The sequence below is a fragment of the Trifolium pratense genome, linkage group LG2 (assembly GCF_020283565.1).
Source record: "Trifolium pratense cultivar HEN17-A07 linkage group LG2, ARS_RC_1.1, whole genome shotgun sequence".
Taxonomy (NCBI): domain Eukaryota; kingdom Viridiplantae; phylum Streptophyta; class Magnoliopsida; order Fabales; family Fabaceae; genus Trifolium; species Trifolium pratense.
Window position 1 is genome coordinate 15,610,064 of NC_060060.1, and position 13,310 is coordinate 15,623,373.

The following is a 13,310-nucleotide window of genomic DNA, read 5'->3' on the forward strand; positions in this document are numbered from 1 at the left end:
AAGAGACAAAGCCACGTAGAGAGACACTAACACAAACCAACCAACCATTTTTTCTTCTTCTTCTTCTTCTTCTCTCCCACTCCTCTTCCTTCTCCTTTGGAACAAGAAAACAACAAGAACAAGAAAACAACAATGGCAGGACAATCAAGAAAATGGATGATACTAATAGCAACAATATGGATTCAAGCATTTACAGGAACAAATTTTGATTTTTCATCATATTCATCAACAATGAAATCTGTTCTTAAAATATCACAAGTTCAACTTAACTACTTAGCAACTGCTAGTGATATGGGTAAAGTATTTGGTTGGTCTTCTGGTCTTGCTCTTATGTATCTTCCTATTTCTCTTGTTATGTTTATTTCTGCTTCTATGGGTCTTATTGGTTATGGCCTTCAATTTCTTCTCATCAATAACTTCATCTCTTTGCCTTATTTTCTGGTTAGTTCCTTTTTCTTTGCCCTCTTTTTCTCATTTCCATTATTTTCTTTTAGTCTTAATTAGTAATAATGGTTTAATTTAAGTGTTTCTGACCAATACTAAATTGGTTAAGGGACTTAGACTATCTTAATACTCGGTTACATGTCTGATTTCTGACTCTGTATACGAAGAAAATTTATAGAGAAAATTCAGTTGAAAGGAATAATCTATCTTGTATATTTAGAGATTATCGAAATTTTCTTAACAATAACATGATAATTTATTTTCTTAACACTATGTTTGTTTTGATAGATTTATGAGAGAGAGAAATAAAGAAGAGAGAAATAGTAAAGAAATAAGGTATTTCTTTAGTTTGGATAAAGGGAGAAATAAGGAGAGAGAGAAATTTTTTAGGTGGGTCCCATGCCAAAAGAAATCTCTCCTCAATAGGTGAGATTTGTGAATTGAAGGAGTGGAGAGATGCATTTTCCCACAATGTCCTTCTCCTTATTTTATTTTTTTTTAGTTTTAATATTCAACTTTATTTTTTATTTTTTTAAATATGAAGGATAAATTAGTCTTTTTCATTTTTATTAATTTCTCTCTATTCATATTGGACAAAACTTACATGCATTTCCATACATGCATTTCTTACTTTTCCTCTCACAAAGAGGTAGTTTTTTTTATTAAAAAATAATTTTCTTTTATTTTTTCAAAATGAAAAAACACAAATAACCACCTCTTTGTGAGTGGAAAAGTAAGAAATGCATGTATGGAAATGCATGTAAGTTTTGTCCATTCATATTTCTACTCATCCTCTTCTCTATTTCTATTCATCCAAACAATATAGAATTTCCACTCAACTTCTCTCTTATTTCTATCTTTTTTATTTCTCTCTTCACTATTTCTTTCTTTCCTATTTCTTTGAACATCCAAACACAGTGTAAGTGTTTTTTAAACAAAATGTTGATAATTAATTTATAGGTAGGTTGTCGCATATATAGAGGGAGGGACCTTTAGTTTTTGCCTTAAGCATCAGTATTTATAAAATGGTGCCATTACCGGATATTTCATGGTACTTGTATGGTACGTACCGTACCCATTTTTATTTGGTTGATTTATGATTATCAATACGGAAAAAATATATTGACTGTTGAAAAATGTTTTAAAATATTATAATTTTTTATTATATTTCAATTATCTTTCATTTTTGATGAAAATAATTGAGACGGTGGATAAAAAAAAATTAAATCTTCAAAGCATGATGATAATAATTCACTTAAAAATAATTTTTCTAATATTTTATATTAACATTCATGTACCTTAAATTTTCTAAAAATGTGATACCGCGTACTAGATACCAATACGGCGGTACCGTACCCGTACCTGGGCAAACCTTGACTGACCGGTGGTAATGGTATATGAATGAATGGTTGTTGTGGTGGGGTACTACTTCCCCATTTTAGTTCCTTTTCTTAAGAAGGTGGTTTAAGATTTTTTGAACATAAATAAAAAAATTATTAATTTATATTTGTTTTAAAAGGGTCGGATTATTTCGTATTGAAAATAACATTATTTATATTTTAAAAATATATTAACAAACTTTTTATTTTAGGTTTTCTAATTAGTGTCGTACGGACACTAGTTAATATTTTCTATTTTAAAATACTTTTTTTTGGTTTACATTTTTAAATACTTTTAATTTATTTGTTTTTGAGAAAAAATACTTTTAATTTATTAACAAGTCTTGGGTTAGATCATATTAAAGTGGTCAGTTAGTTTCTCTAAAAATATTAGTGATAGATATTTTGCAGCAATGACATAGTTACAAAAACAATACTCTAAAGATATTAATGAAAGAATATTATGGAGTGAGGTCAAGAATAAATACTTTTGAACATGAGAAAACATATACTTTTTTTTTGGTACAAAAATATGCTTTTTTTCTTTTGATGATAAATTTTTATTTTATTTTTTTTATTAGTACTTTTTAAGAAAATTATATACTTTTCTCAAAAAAGAAAAGAAAAAGAAAAGTATATACTTAAATTCTATACTTAAACTATATAATTAAATTATTTAAATTAATTTAGTTTAATAAAAATATTTGTTTTACTTGTCCAAAAAAATATTTGTTTTAATTTTTTTTTGAACAATTTAAACAATAATATACTATACTTATTTTTTTTTTTTTTGAAAATATATACTATACTTATAAATCTTTATTGAAATTGAAAGAATTTACTATAGTACTAGGAGGAATAATGGCACTTATTATGTGTGGCCTCCAGCTATAGGAATAACTTCCCATTGCAACGGTTGATAGAAAAAGTTTTTCAAACATTTTTATTGTTTTTTCTCTCTTTTTCTTTCTAGTTGATAAGATTCCAAAGTCGTACTATCTTACTTACCAAACATTGTATTTTTTTTTGCTTCGTTTTTGAATTTGAATGGACCGTATATTTTGTGAATAATAAGAGCTAGTAACATAGGAGAAGTGAGAGATAACTAACTTGTGAATTTCCTTAGAAAAATCTTATATGTCATTTTCATTTCTATGACGTTTTTAACTGTTCTTTTGTATTGTACGTTATTGTGGTCCCAACTACCATAATAATTATATATATATATATATATATATTAAATAATGAAAATGATAGCTTAGAAAAATTATGATAATGATAGCAAGTTAACAAGTATTAATACAAGTTTTTATTTTCTTTTCATAAGCTTATGGATTACATGAAAAATGAGCCGCAATATAATCTGAATTAAGATTGAGAGCTAAATAAAGTAAAGTCTGGTAAATAATTATTTCAGCAAAGGATCGATACACCTCAAACAAGATGTTACATGAACGCTAATACTTAGTTTAGAAAGAGATTGAGTATTAGGACAAGATGATTAGAGTGAGTGTTGCTAGCACTGTTTTTTTAGAGTAAACAGTCATTTTCATTCCTGAAAGTGTCACTTATTGTCACATTAGTCTCTGAATCATCAAAAAACATTTTAGAGTCCCTGAATCGAACTTCTAGGACCAAAATGTTTTTTTGATGATTTAGGGACTACTATGACGACAAATGACACTTTCAAAAATCAAAATGGTTGTTTACTCTTTTTTTATTAAACTATCCACGTAAATACTAACAACTTGGAATTTTTCTTTTAATTTGAATTGCACTTCAAATATTTTAGTCTTCCTCGAAACATTACTGGTTTAAAGAACTCTAGCGGAAATAGTATGAAGTAAATATCTTAAATGAATCACAATTAATTACGTCTGAGATTAGTGTCTCTATAGGTTTATGCGCGATAGACTAGTATATTAAAAAAGTAAAAAGTTCTTATTTTAGTTGTATACTTGTATGATTCACTATAGGAAAACATGTTATAGCTTAAACAAATAATTTTAATAGAGTTGCAATATATAAATGATTTGTTAGAATTATAGTGAAGTTGACTAGCTTTGACTTTTCATGTTTCAGGTTTTTCTTCTGTGTCTGTTAAGTGGCTGTAGCATATGTTGGTTCAACACAGTATGTTTTGTTCTCTGCATAAAAAATTTCCCAGTTAACAGACCCTTAGCATTATCACTCACTGTCAGTTTCAATGGTGTAAGTGCAGCACTCTACACTCTCGCCGCAAATTCAATAAACCCTTCATCAGATAACCTCTATCTTCTCTTAAATGCCCTTGTTCCTCTTCTCACTTCCATTGCTGCATTACCTCCAATCCTTCGCCAACCGCCTTTATCAGACACTTATTCTCCACACGCTGCTCGTCACAACTCATTTATATTTCTCACATTGAACATTTTAGCGGTTTTCACTGGCCTTTATCTCCTTATATTTGCCTCATCAACTTCTGACGAAGCTACATCGAGATTTTACTTTGGTGGAGCTCTTATACTTTTAATCTCGCCGTTATGTATTCCTGGTATTATATATGCTAGAGATTGGTTTCACCGCACTGTTCATTCGAGCCTTCAAGTTGAAAACACTGGCTTCATTCTTGTTCATGTTGATGATCTTGAGCTTCATAAAGAACTTCTTACACGTGAAAACAGCGCTCGTAATGTCAGCAATGGAGACGGTCAAAGCCTACTTGGTGAAAATGGATATGGAATTCAGAGGGCAAAAAGTAGTGATGTGAATTGTAACAAGTTTTTCGGACAGGATCAATTGGAAATGCTTGGAGAAGAACATTCAGCCGCGGTTCTTGTAAAAAGGTTGGATTTTTGGCTTTACTATGTTGCATACTTCTGTGGAGGTACTATTGGTCTTGTTTACAGCAATAATCTTGGACAGATAGCTCAATCTTTAGGCCACAGTTCAAGAACGTCAACACTTGTCACGCTATATTCATCGTTCTCTTTCTTTGGCCGTTTGCTTTCAGCTACGCCGGACTACATTCGAAAGTAAGTATTCTTTTGACTTATCTTTTGATATAAATACTTAATTAAGTGTTTAAACGAACTTGTAAAAATTGGCTGAACTTTGTGATCAAATCACGTGTGTTCTCTGTTTGTATTTTCCGTATACGTGATGACACTGACGGTCACTTTTTCCGCATTTACAGCAAGGTCTACTTTGCGAGAACAGGATGGCTAACCATTGCACTAATACCAACACCGATTGCATTCATATTTCTGGCTTCATCAGATAGTGCTGCGGCACTTAATATAGGCACTGCGCTAATCGGTTTGAGCTCAGGCTTCATATTCGCAGCTGCAGTGGCAGTTACGTCCGAGCTATTTGGAGCTAACAGTCTTAGTGTCAATCACAACATTCTTATTACAAATATTCCAATTGGATCCCTTCTCTATGGTTTTCTGGCTGCATTAGTTTATGATGCTAATGCTATCTCCGCACCTGCAAACGGGAACATAATAATGTCCAATTCGTTAGTTTGTATGGGAAGACAATGCTATTTCTGGACATTTGTATCGTGGGGATGTATATCTGTCATAGGATTAATTTCTAGTTTGATGTTATTCTTAAGAACCAAACATGCTTATGAATGTTTCGAGAGACACCGTATTTCAGCACAATCGACTGTGTCTTGATTTCTGACACTGCAAGGATGTGAATATCATATCATACATAATTGTTGATAACTGCAGAGAAGCTTGACATGTATAGGACATGATTTTGGAGGCAGAAAGAGTTAGGATTTTGGTTCTCTTCACCACAATGAAACAAGCAAATAAGGATGGAAGCTTTGGATACATGAGGTTTGAAAAATTGTGTCGGCGGAGTCTTGATCCTCGTGAAATTTTGAGATTGTAACTCGGGGAGAAAGTGAGCAGATAAATAATCTACTTTGTAAGTTGTATGTTTTCTGAAGTAACAGATAATGAATTGATTAACAATTTAACTGTTATATATTATTACTCCATCTATTCCTTTTTAGTTGTCGCTTTTGTAGAAATTTTTTTTTCACATTTACTTGTTTTCAAAGTTCAATGCGACATTATTTATTGTTTTGCCAATAATACCCTTAAGTATTTATCGTAGAGAAAGAAATAGATGTAATGAGATAATATATAGTTAAGGGTATTATAGGAAAATGACTAATAATTCCATCAAAAGTAACAATTTATTCATTGGTATGTATAAATAAATAACTTTAAAATGATAACTTAAAAGGAACGGAGGGAGTAACAATATGTATATGTGACACAATCATCACAATCCCAACCCCTTTATTATTTATGAGAAAAATATATCCAAATGATAATTTTTTTTTTCAAAATTATGATATAGTCATGTCATATAGAATTAAAGAAACAGAAAAATTCAATTACAGAAAGAAAAAGAAACAATATCTATCCTAAATTAACCTCAAGGGTAGGTACAAAATGTATCCCTTTTTATGCATAGAAACAATCTCTCGTATGCTAATGCCATCTTTCTTGCTGTAAACATAGAATTTGCATATTCGCGACAAGCATTTCCTCTCTTTTCTAGCCTCTCTTTACCATCCTTTACAACTTCTTTAAGTGCTTCCAAAAGTGATTCCACATTTGGAGAAAACATATAACCAAATTCATCATCAACAACTATACTTCCTTTAATACTTGGAAACCTTGATACCAAAAGTGGCTTTCCAATCATCATAGCTTCCATTAGTGTAAGATCAAGTCCTTGTGGTCTTAATGTAGGATTAACAAAAATATCAATAGCATTATAGAATGCTCTTAGCTTAGAAGGATTCATTGATCCAAGAACAAGAACTTGGTTCCCTAAATCTTTGTACCTATTCTCCCATGGTCCAGAACCTGCTACAATCAGATACACATTGGTGTGTTTTGTTATAAGCCTTGAAAATGCTTCATGAAGAAGTGGATGACCTTTATCCTTCACTAATCTTCCAGCTACTCCAAATACTAAACTAGCATTACTTGGAATCCCGATTTCGGTTCTAAACTTTTTTCCTAATTCAACATCTTCTCTGAAATCGTCCTCATCGACACCATTGAGGATCACATGAACTCTTCTACTCGGAATTTGGTAAACATCTCTTAACATTTCGCCGCAACTATCACTAATAGCGACATGATGAGAGTATTTGTGGAAGAATCTTATCTCATTGAGAACCTTAGGGACAACTCCTTGTAACCCTTTTTCAAAATCTTGTGATCTTGGCTCGTCTGGTAGACGAGCCAAGTCCTGAAAAAGGCTTGATTGCAAGCTTTCTAATGCTATGCCATGCCATGATACAACAAGATTTGGAAGTTCTTTTGCTAGCCAATGAGGAAGTGCTACACTTTCTGAATGAACAACATCAAAAGGTTGATCTCTTTGGTTTTCTTCGAGAAAAAGTTCCCATGCTTTGTTGTAACGCCACTTACCCGGCTCGCCCTCGTGATAATGAATATAAGGTGAAGACGGTGAACCTTTTGACGAGATTGAAGTTGTTCCTGTTGTTGTTTCATCTTCTGAAGGGGAAGTGAAGATATGAACTTGATGTCCGCGGCGAGCTAACGCAGTATGAAGTGTGTGAGCATGGCGTTCCATGCCGCCGGGAACGGTTCCGCTAGGCCATTTTCTAGAAAAGACTGCAATTTTGAGAACTATAGGTGCAGGGTTGTGTTGTAAAAATGAGAGGCTGTTCCATGCAAACTCAGCTGAAAGAAGATTACCTGAAAAGTTTTTGGTAAGGTTGGCACCTTTGGAGTTTGTGGTGAAATTGTTGAGGAGGAAAAAAGTTGGTATTGTGAAGAAAGAAATGATGAAAAGGGTGAAGCAGAAATTGAAATGTGAAGGTGAATTAGTCTTCTTGAATTTGTTGTTAAAAGCCATTAATTCTTTAAAGGGATTATGAAACTTTGAGCTTATATATGAGTTTTAAAGCATTGAAAAAAGGGTGCGTTTGATTTGCTAAAAAACAGGGGACTGGACTGGACAACTTTTGTTGTACTTTGTTTGATTTGAAACTGATCATGGGACTGGACAAATTAGGTAGCAATGGACAGGACAAAAACAAATTTTTTTGTCCCTCACTAAACTACAGGACAACTTTTTGTTCACAGTACAACTATAAAAAATATGAAAATACCTATTTAATTTTTGAATATATAAAAATATTATCGCCTTATATCTCTCCGGTACAGTTTTGTCCTGTCCTGTATTATCTTGTTTTGTCCTGTGTTGTTCTGTTCAGTTCTTGCTGTTTTACGAATCAAACGCACCCAAAGTGTTTAAGTTGGATTTTCTTTAAGTGCATTTTTCACACCCCTTTTTTGAAGAAGAAAAAGTGGATCCATGTGATAAAGGTTTCGTAAGTTTGAGTCATAAACTGTATTTAACATGCACACACTCAACATACACATAGAATGGACTTAAAAAATTGATATTCATTATTAGAGGGCTACCTTTTTTTTGCTTGATATACAAGAAATTGAGCAATGAAACATTAGGCTCATCATTATTTTTTAGGAAAATTGTTTTATGCAGAAAGTAAAAGGATAAGCTGATTATGTCACTCAATCAACTCCATCAAGAAGCTTATTTTTTTAATAAAAGTCAACGAGAACAATTGATTTGACACAAATAAAAGATTCACATAATTTGAAATCTTTACAATTCAATCTCATCATCATTTTTGGAATGTATAATTTGAGGTCAAACTATGTGACGTAGTTGTAGGATTAGCTCAGTCCTAAAGCAGTTGAAAAATTTACTCTTCTTCCTTGCCTTTCAATAGATAGCAGTTACTTGTTCTAATGAAAGGGTCATTGATTTTGAAATCACATGGAATAGCTTCAACTTAAAGCAATAAGCAACTTTTATTCTAAACCATGTTACAAAATATTTTTTCTTTCCTTAAATTCTTTTAAGCTTATTGAAGTTGAGATGATTAACTCTAGTTCGATCGATCCAAGAATGAGACTACTAAAATCTTAGCAGTGAACTAAAAGAAACTTATTAGTATTAGTCTTTATAAGGCGAAAAGTCTACACAGGTCGATAAAAAAACCTAACCTCAAAGTTTGTTTTAGGTCTCGCTCACTTTTAGACAGACTCGAAAAGAAAACCTCGGATACGAAAAGAAAGATTTTATTATACAATATACAGTTAACATTACATGCATGCATATTAGTATTTTATAGATTTACACATATATAGGGTGGCTTAAGAATCAATCTAGCCATACCACATGTGATACTTAACTCTTAATTAAAAGACACTCTTCTAATATAATTCATAGTAATCAAACTTTTTTGCTTCTAACTGGAGCCAATTGCTTCTGATTTGCACTAATTGCTCTAGTTTTCACCTTATTATTATTAGATGCTCCATTTTTAGTAGATTTTGATGATATTGGCCAGTGTCCACTAGTTACAGCCATATCCTTAAACTGTTGAAGACTTTCAAGTGTTTCAACAATCATTGCCATTCTTGGTCTGTCTTTAGGATGCAAACTTATGCATTGTAATGCCAAATGTGCTATCTCTTTTGCACCTTTGACAGAATATTGTCCTGCAAGCCTTGGATCCATTATGTACCTTAATCTTCTACTGCTACTCAAGTAAGGCTTTGTCCAATCCACAATGTTTTGTTCTGTCTTTGGTCGTGATTTGTCCGTCGCTCTTCTTCCTGTTAGTAGTTCTAGCAGGACTACTCCGAAGCTGTAGACATCACTTTTTGTTGTCAAGTGTCCTGTAATGTAAACATTCATATGTTGCATTAGAGACAAGGAAGTTATTAGAGCTGTCAATTTTGGCCTAGTCCAACGGGCTGGTCCGAAAAACCTGTATTTTAGGTTAGGTCGGACTCCTTAATTACAAACCGTAAAACAACTGGGCCATTTTGGCCCTGCCCTGTAGACTCGCTGGGATAAGTTGGGCCAATTAAAATAGTTAAAATTTGGGCTTTCACCAGCCATGTCCGGCCCGACATATTTTAGACAAGGCTATACCACCAAATCCGTAGCACTAATGAAACTACGGATTGATTTGGCCCGACCAACTTTTTCAGGTTAGTCCGCTGAGGGGTAAGGTGGGAATGAACTCGACAACTCGATTTGACAGCTCTACGGACTATAACCAATTATAAATAAAGAATCATAAACTTAATTTAATCAATCCAAAGTTAGGGTAGCACAATGAAAAATGGGTTAGAATCTCTTGATTCATTCACTTGTTTGAACAATTACCTGTTGAGATATATTCTGGGGCTGCATATCCATAGGTGCCCATAACTCTTGTTGTAACATGTGACTTTGATCCCTCTGGCCCCATTTTTGCAAGTCCAAAATCTGATAATTTTGCTGTGAAGTCCTAACAATGCACAAACCATCATTTATATAACTTTTAAGGTAGTATGATTAAAATAAAATATTTTTTCTACAAAAAAATAAAATAAATTAATGATCCAACGGTTATAACTGATCAATAGTCTAAACGTTTTTTACACTGTCAGTACTCACTGAATCAAGTAAGACATTGGAAGTCTTAAAGTCTCTATAAATGACTGGTTTTTCAGCACCATGCAAGAAAGAAAGGCCTTTAGCAGCACCAATTGCAATTTTTAATCTTGTTGCCCAAGGTATTGATGTTAGTCCTGCAATAACATATAGTGGTTTTATGATATGTGTAACATATGCCTTATTAATTCATGTATATATAATAAAAATAAACAATGATTATGATATATACTTCTAAATAAGTGATTCTCCAAGCTTCCTCTTGGCATAAATTCATAGACAAGTAGTCTTTCTTCATCCTCACAACAATATCCAATCAACTTCACCAAATTTGGATGCCTTAACTGCCCAAGAAAAATCACTTCTGCCTGCAAACCAAGTAACCCAATATTATTTAAATCACTTCAACAAATTATAAATTTATTTAAATATTTTAATTTCTTTTCCATCAATTATTACAATATCACATTTTTAACACACTATTTTGGACAAGCATCACTAGAATGCAATCCAATAATCCATATGTCTATCTTCTGTAAAGTACTTTATTTTTTAACAACTACAAATTTTTAATGTATGGAAATTTATTAACAAAAGAAAAAGGTACAATTTTAATATTTCTTTTTTAGATTCTAATAACAACTTTATGTCAAAAGTAAATGACTTTTTCATTGACACAAAAAACTTAAAGACTTTGCATTAGTGTAAAAACATTAGAAACTCACTTTTTCTACACATGCTACAAATGGTTAATCGCATTTAAAATATAGTAAATTTAAGTAGACGATTAATTCAATTCACGGTCAAAATTATGGTTAATTAAATTACATTATTAACCACAATATGACAAATTTTGAAAGTGGTTTAAATTAATGATCTACTTAATTGAAATAATCACGATTTTACATGTGATTGACCATGTGTCGCATGTGTAGGAAATATTTTGTGTCTATGAAACCTTTTTGCATAATTAATACTTTTTCTGGTCCTTTTTATAAAAAAATAATAATTGACTTTTATAATACAGACCAGAAATGTCAGTTATTCAATAAATTTAAAAAATGAACTGTTTCTTGTAAAAAATGACAGAAGGAAGTAAATACTTACGAGCCATTCACGATGTCCTTGTAAACCTTCAATATCCAAAAGCTTAACAGCAACAGGTTGAGCCTTCAAACCTTGTCTAAAATTATCATCTAAATAACCTTTATGAACAGTTCCAAATCCACCTTCACCAAGCAAAAAATTGCTCGAAAAATTCTGCGTAATAGCTCGAAGTTCACTCAGCTGAAAATCACACAAATCAGAACCAAAAGAAAGTGCAAGATCTTCATTGATTCGCGTCGAAGAGGAACGGCTAAGATCAGAAAAAGAAAGTCTCCTAAAAGATGGTAAAGGAGCAATGTTCTTAGAATAATCTGAACGTGAAGGTTTACATTTACTGAAATTTTTTAAGATTGTTTGGTTTTCTGTTGTGCAACAATTTGATGTAAATGGTCTCCATGGTTTTGATGATTCTTTCATTGCAAAAAGAAAATGAAGAGAATTGTGTTGAATGGTTGTGTTGTGGTGCCAAATAAATGTACTAAAGATTATATAATATACTTTGAATATTTTTATTTTTGTTAGTGAAAGGGACAGAGGAATTGGGCAGAGGAAGAATGATATATTTTAATTTTTTTTCTTTAACTACTCTCTAACCACTCTAGTATACATTTGAGGGAAATTATGTTGTCATGTTTTATTTTGTTATTTATTATGTTATCTTGTTGTGTATTTAATTTGATACCTATATAGTGTTGTAGTGTGTGTATTCATGCAAAATATATACCAAAATCTTTTTGACTTTTTGGAGGATTGACTACTCCACTACTATTTTAGGTGGTCACAAATTAGATGCTTATTTTATTGGCTTGGTTACTCAAGGAATGGAGATAGTAATGCAATGTGGATGAGTGTGAACTGTTTGATTGATCTTCTATTTTTACTAAAGGTTGAAAATTATAGATTAAGTGAATTTCCAATTCTGTCTATGGAGTTGTTGGATAAGACACTCATAAGTTGGTCTTTTAAATTATGAAGTATTTAGATTTTTCAATAAGTGATATCAGAGTTTGAATGATTTGGTTGGGGTGTGGGCGTGGGCGTGGGCGTGACATCCTTGTATTTGGATCAAATATAGTTAGGATGTGGGAGACGAGAGATTGTTGAGTTCAAATATGAGTATTTAGCCTCACATCGACTATGAATGTAGAAACTGATGAATATATAAAAGAGATGAGACGACTCACATTCCCAATGTCTAAAGATATCAGGTGGAAATGTGGTATCACCTTCTCTTATAATCCTAAAATATTGACTCGTTGTTGCTTTCAACACTCCCTCAAATCTCCAACCAACATAACTCTATATACAATAGTATGTGAATTTTTTTTTTTATGTAATGGCTAGAATTTCACCCTTAAGTAAGATAAATAAGTGAAGTGTTCGGGATTCGAACTCCAATTCTTACATATAAAACATGATGTCATTATACCAACCGAGTTATGCTCACGGATACCATATATGCGTATTTTTATTATAATATTAGCAGTATATATTTATTTATGTACTATATATATTCCTCTAAAATGCATTGTAGAGAAGTGAAATCCAAAAAATGTATTGGTTATAATCAGGGACGGATGGACTAAGGGGCTTGGTGTGGCTAAAGCCACACCAGATTTTTTGATATTTTTTTTTATAAATATGTATATAGATATATACTGTGTTAAATATTGTCTTCGGATACTAGTTAAATACATTAATAAGGAAATTTTATCTTGTATTTTGTGTGTTTAATACTTTAAAAATAAACTACTACAAAGTTATCTTTGATTTCCTCTTTTAATATGTTTAACAAGTGCTCCCGAATACTGTTTAGCACGACTCATAAATGAGTTTCATATTGGGCCATTAACT

General features: G+C 31.9%; 3 protein-coding genes across 3 annotated transcripts; 1 reads left to right on the top strand and 2 right to left on the bottom strand.

The window, feature by feature from the left end:
* Window positions 1-5,831, top strand: LOC123907549 (protein NUCLEAR FUSION DEFECTIVE 4-like). The gene is made up of 3 exons (XM_045957856.1): window positions 1-441; window positions 3,906-4,837; window positions 4,999-5,831. The coding sequence occupies exons 1-3, from the start codon at window positions 133-135 to the stop codon at window positions 5,483-5,485; spliced, it is 1,728 nt and encodes a 575-aa protein (XP_045813812.1). The 5' UTR covers window positions 1-132; the 3' UTR covers window positions 5,486-5,831.
* A 294-nt stretch (window positions 5,832-6,125) lies between these two features.
* LOC123907550 (D-inositol 3-phosphate glycosyltransferase-like) lies at window positions 6,126-7,754 on the bottom strand. The gene has a single exon (XM_045957857.1). The coding sequence runs from the start codon at window positions 7,722-7,724 to the stop codon at window positions 6,264-6,266; it is 1,461 nt and encodes a 486-aa protein (XP_045813813.1). The 5' UTR covers window positions 7,725-7,754; the 3' UTR covers window positions 6,126-6,263.
* Window positions 7,755-8,964: 1,210 nt separating this feature from the next.
* Window positions 8,965-11,928, bottom strand: LOC123907555 (probable serine/threonine-protein kinase PBL15). The gene is made up of 5 exons (XM_045957869.1): window positions 11,457-11,928; window positions 10,582-10,717; window positions 10,353-10,486; window positions 10,080-10,203; window positions 8,965-9,583 (listed from the first exon to the last, which is right to left on the bottom strand). The coding sequence occupies exons 1-5, from the start codon at window positions 11,871-11,873 to the stop codon at window positions 9,135-9,137; spliced, it is 1,260 nt and encodes a 419-aa protein (XP_045813825.1). The 5' UTR covers window positions 11,874-11,928; the 3' UTR covers window positions 8,965-9,134.
* Window positions 11,929-13,310: the final 1,382 nt, after the last annotated feature.

Bases quoted from the DNA above. Each gene is read 5' to 3' on its own strand.
- LOC123907549 (XM_045957856.1), top strand. From the start codon at position 133: ATGGCAGGACAATCAAGAAAATGGATGATACTAATAGCAACAATATGG. The intron at 442-3,905 runs GTTAGTTCCTTT...TTCATGTTTCAG, and splicing joins TCTCTTTGCCTTATTTTCTG to GTTTTTCTTCTGTGTCTGTT. The intron at 4,838-4,998 runs GTAAGTATTCTT...CCGCATTTACAG, and splicing joins ACGCCGGACTACATTCGAAA to CAAGGTCTACTTTGCGAGAA.
- LOC123907550 (XM_045957857.1), bottom strand. From the start codon at position 7,724: ATGGCTTTTAACAACAAATTCAAGAAGACTAATTCACCTTCACATTTC.
- LOC123907555 (XM_045957869.1), bottom strand. From the start codon at position 11,873: ATGAAAGAATCATCAAAACCATGGAGACCATTTACATCAAATTGTTGC. The intron at 10,718-11,456 runs GTAAGTATTTAC...CTTGGTTTGCAG, and splicing joins AAGGACATCGTGAATGGCTC to GCAGAAGTGATTTTTCTTGG. The intron at 10,487-10,581 runs GTATATATCATA...ATGTTATTGCAG, and splicing joins GGAGAATCACTTATTTAGAA to GACTAACATCAATACCTTGG.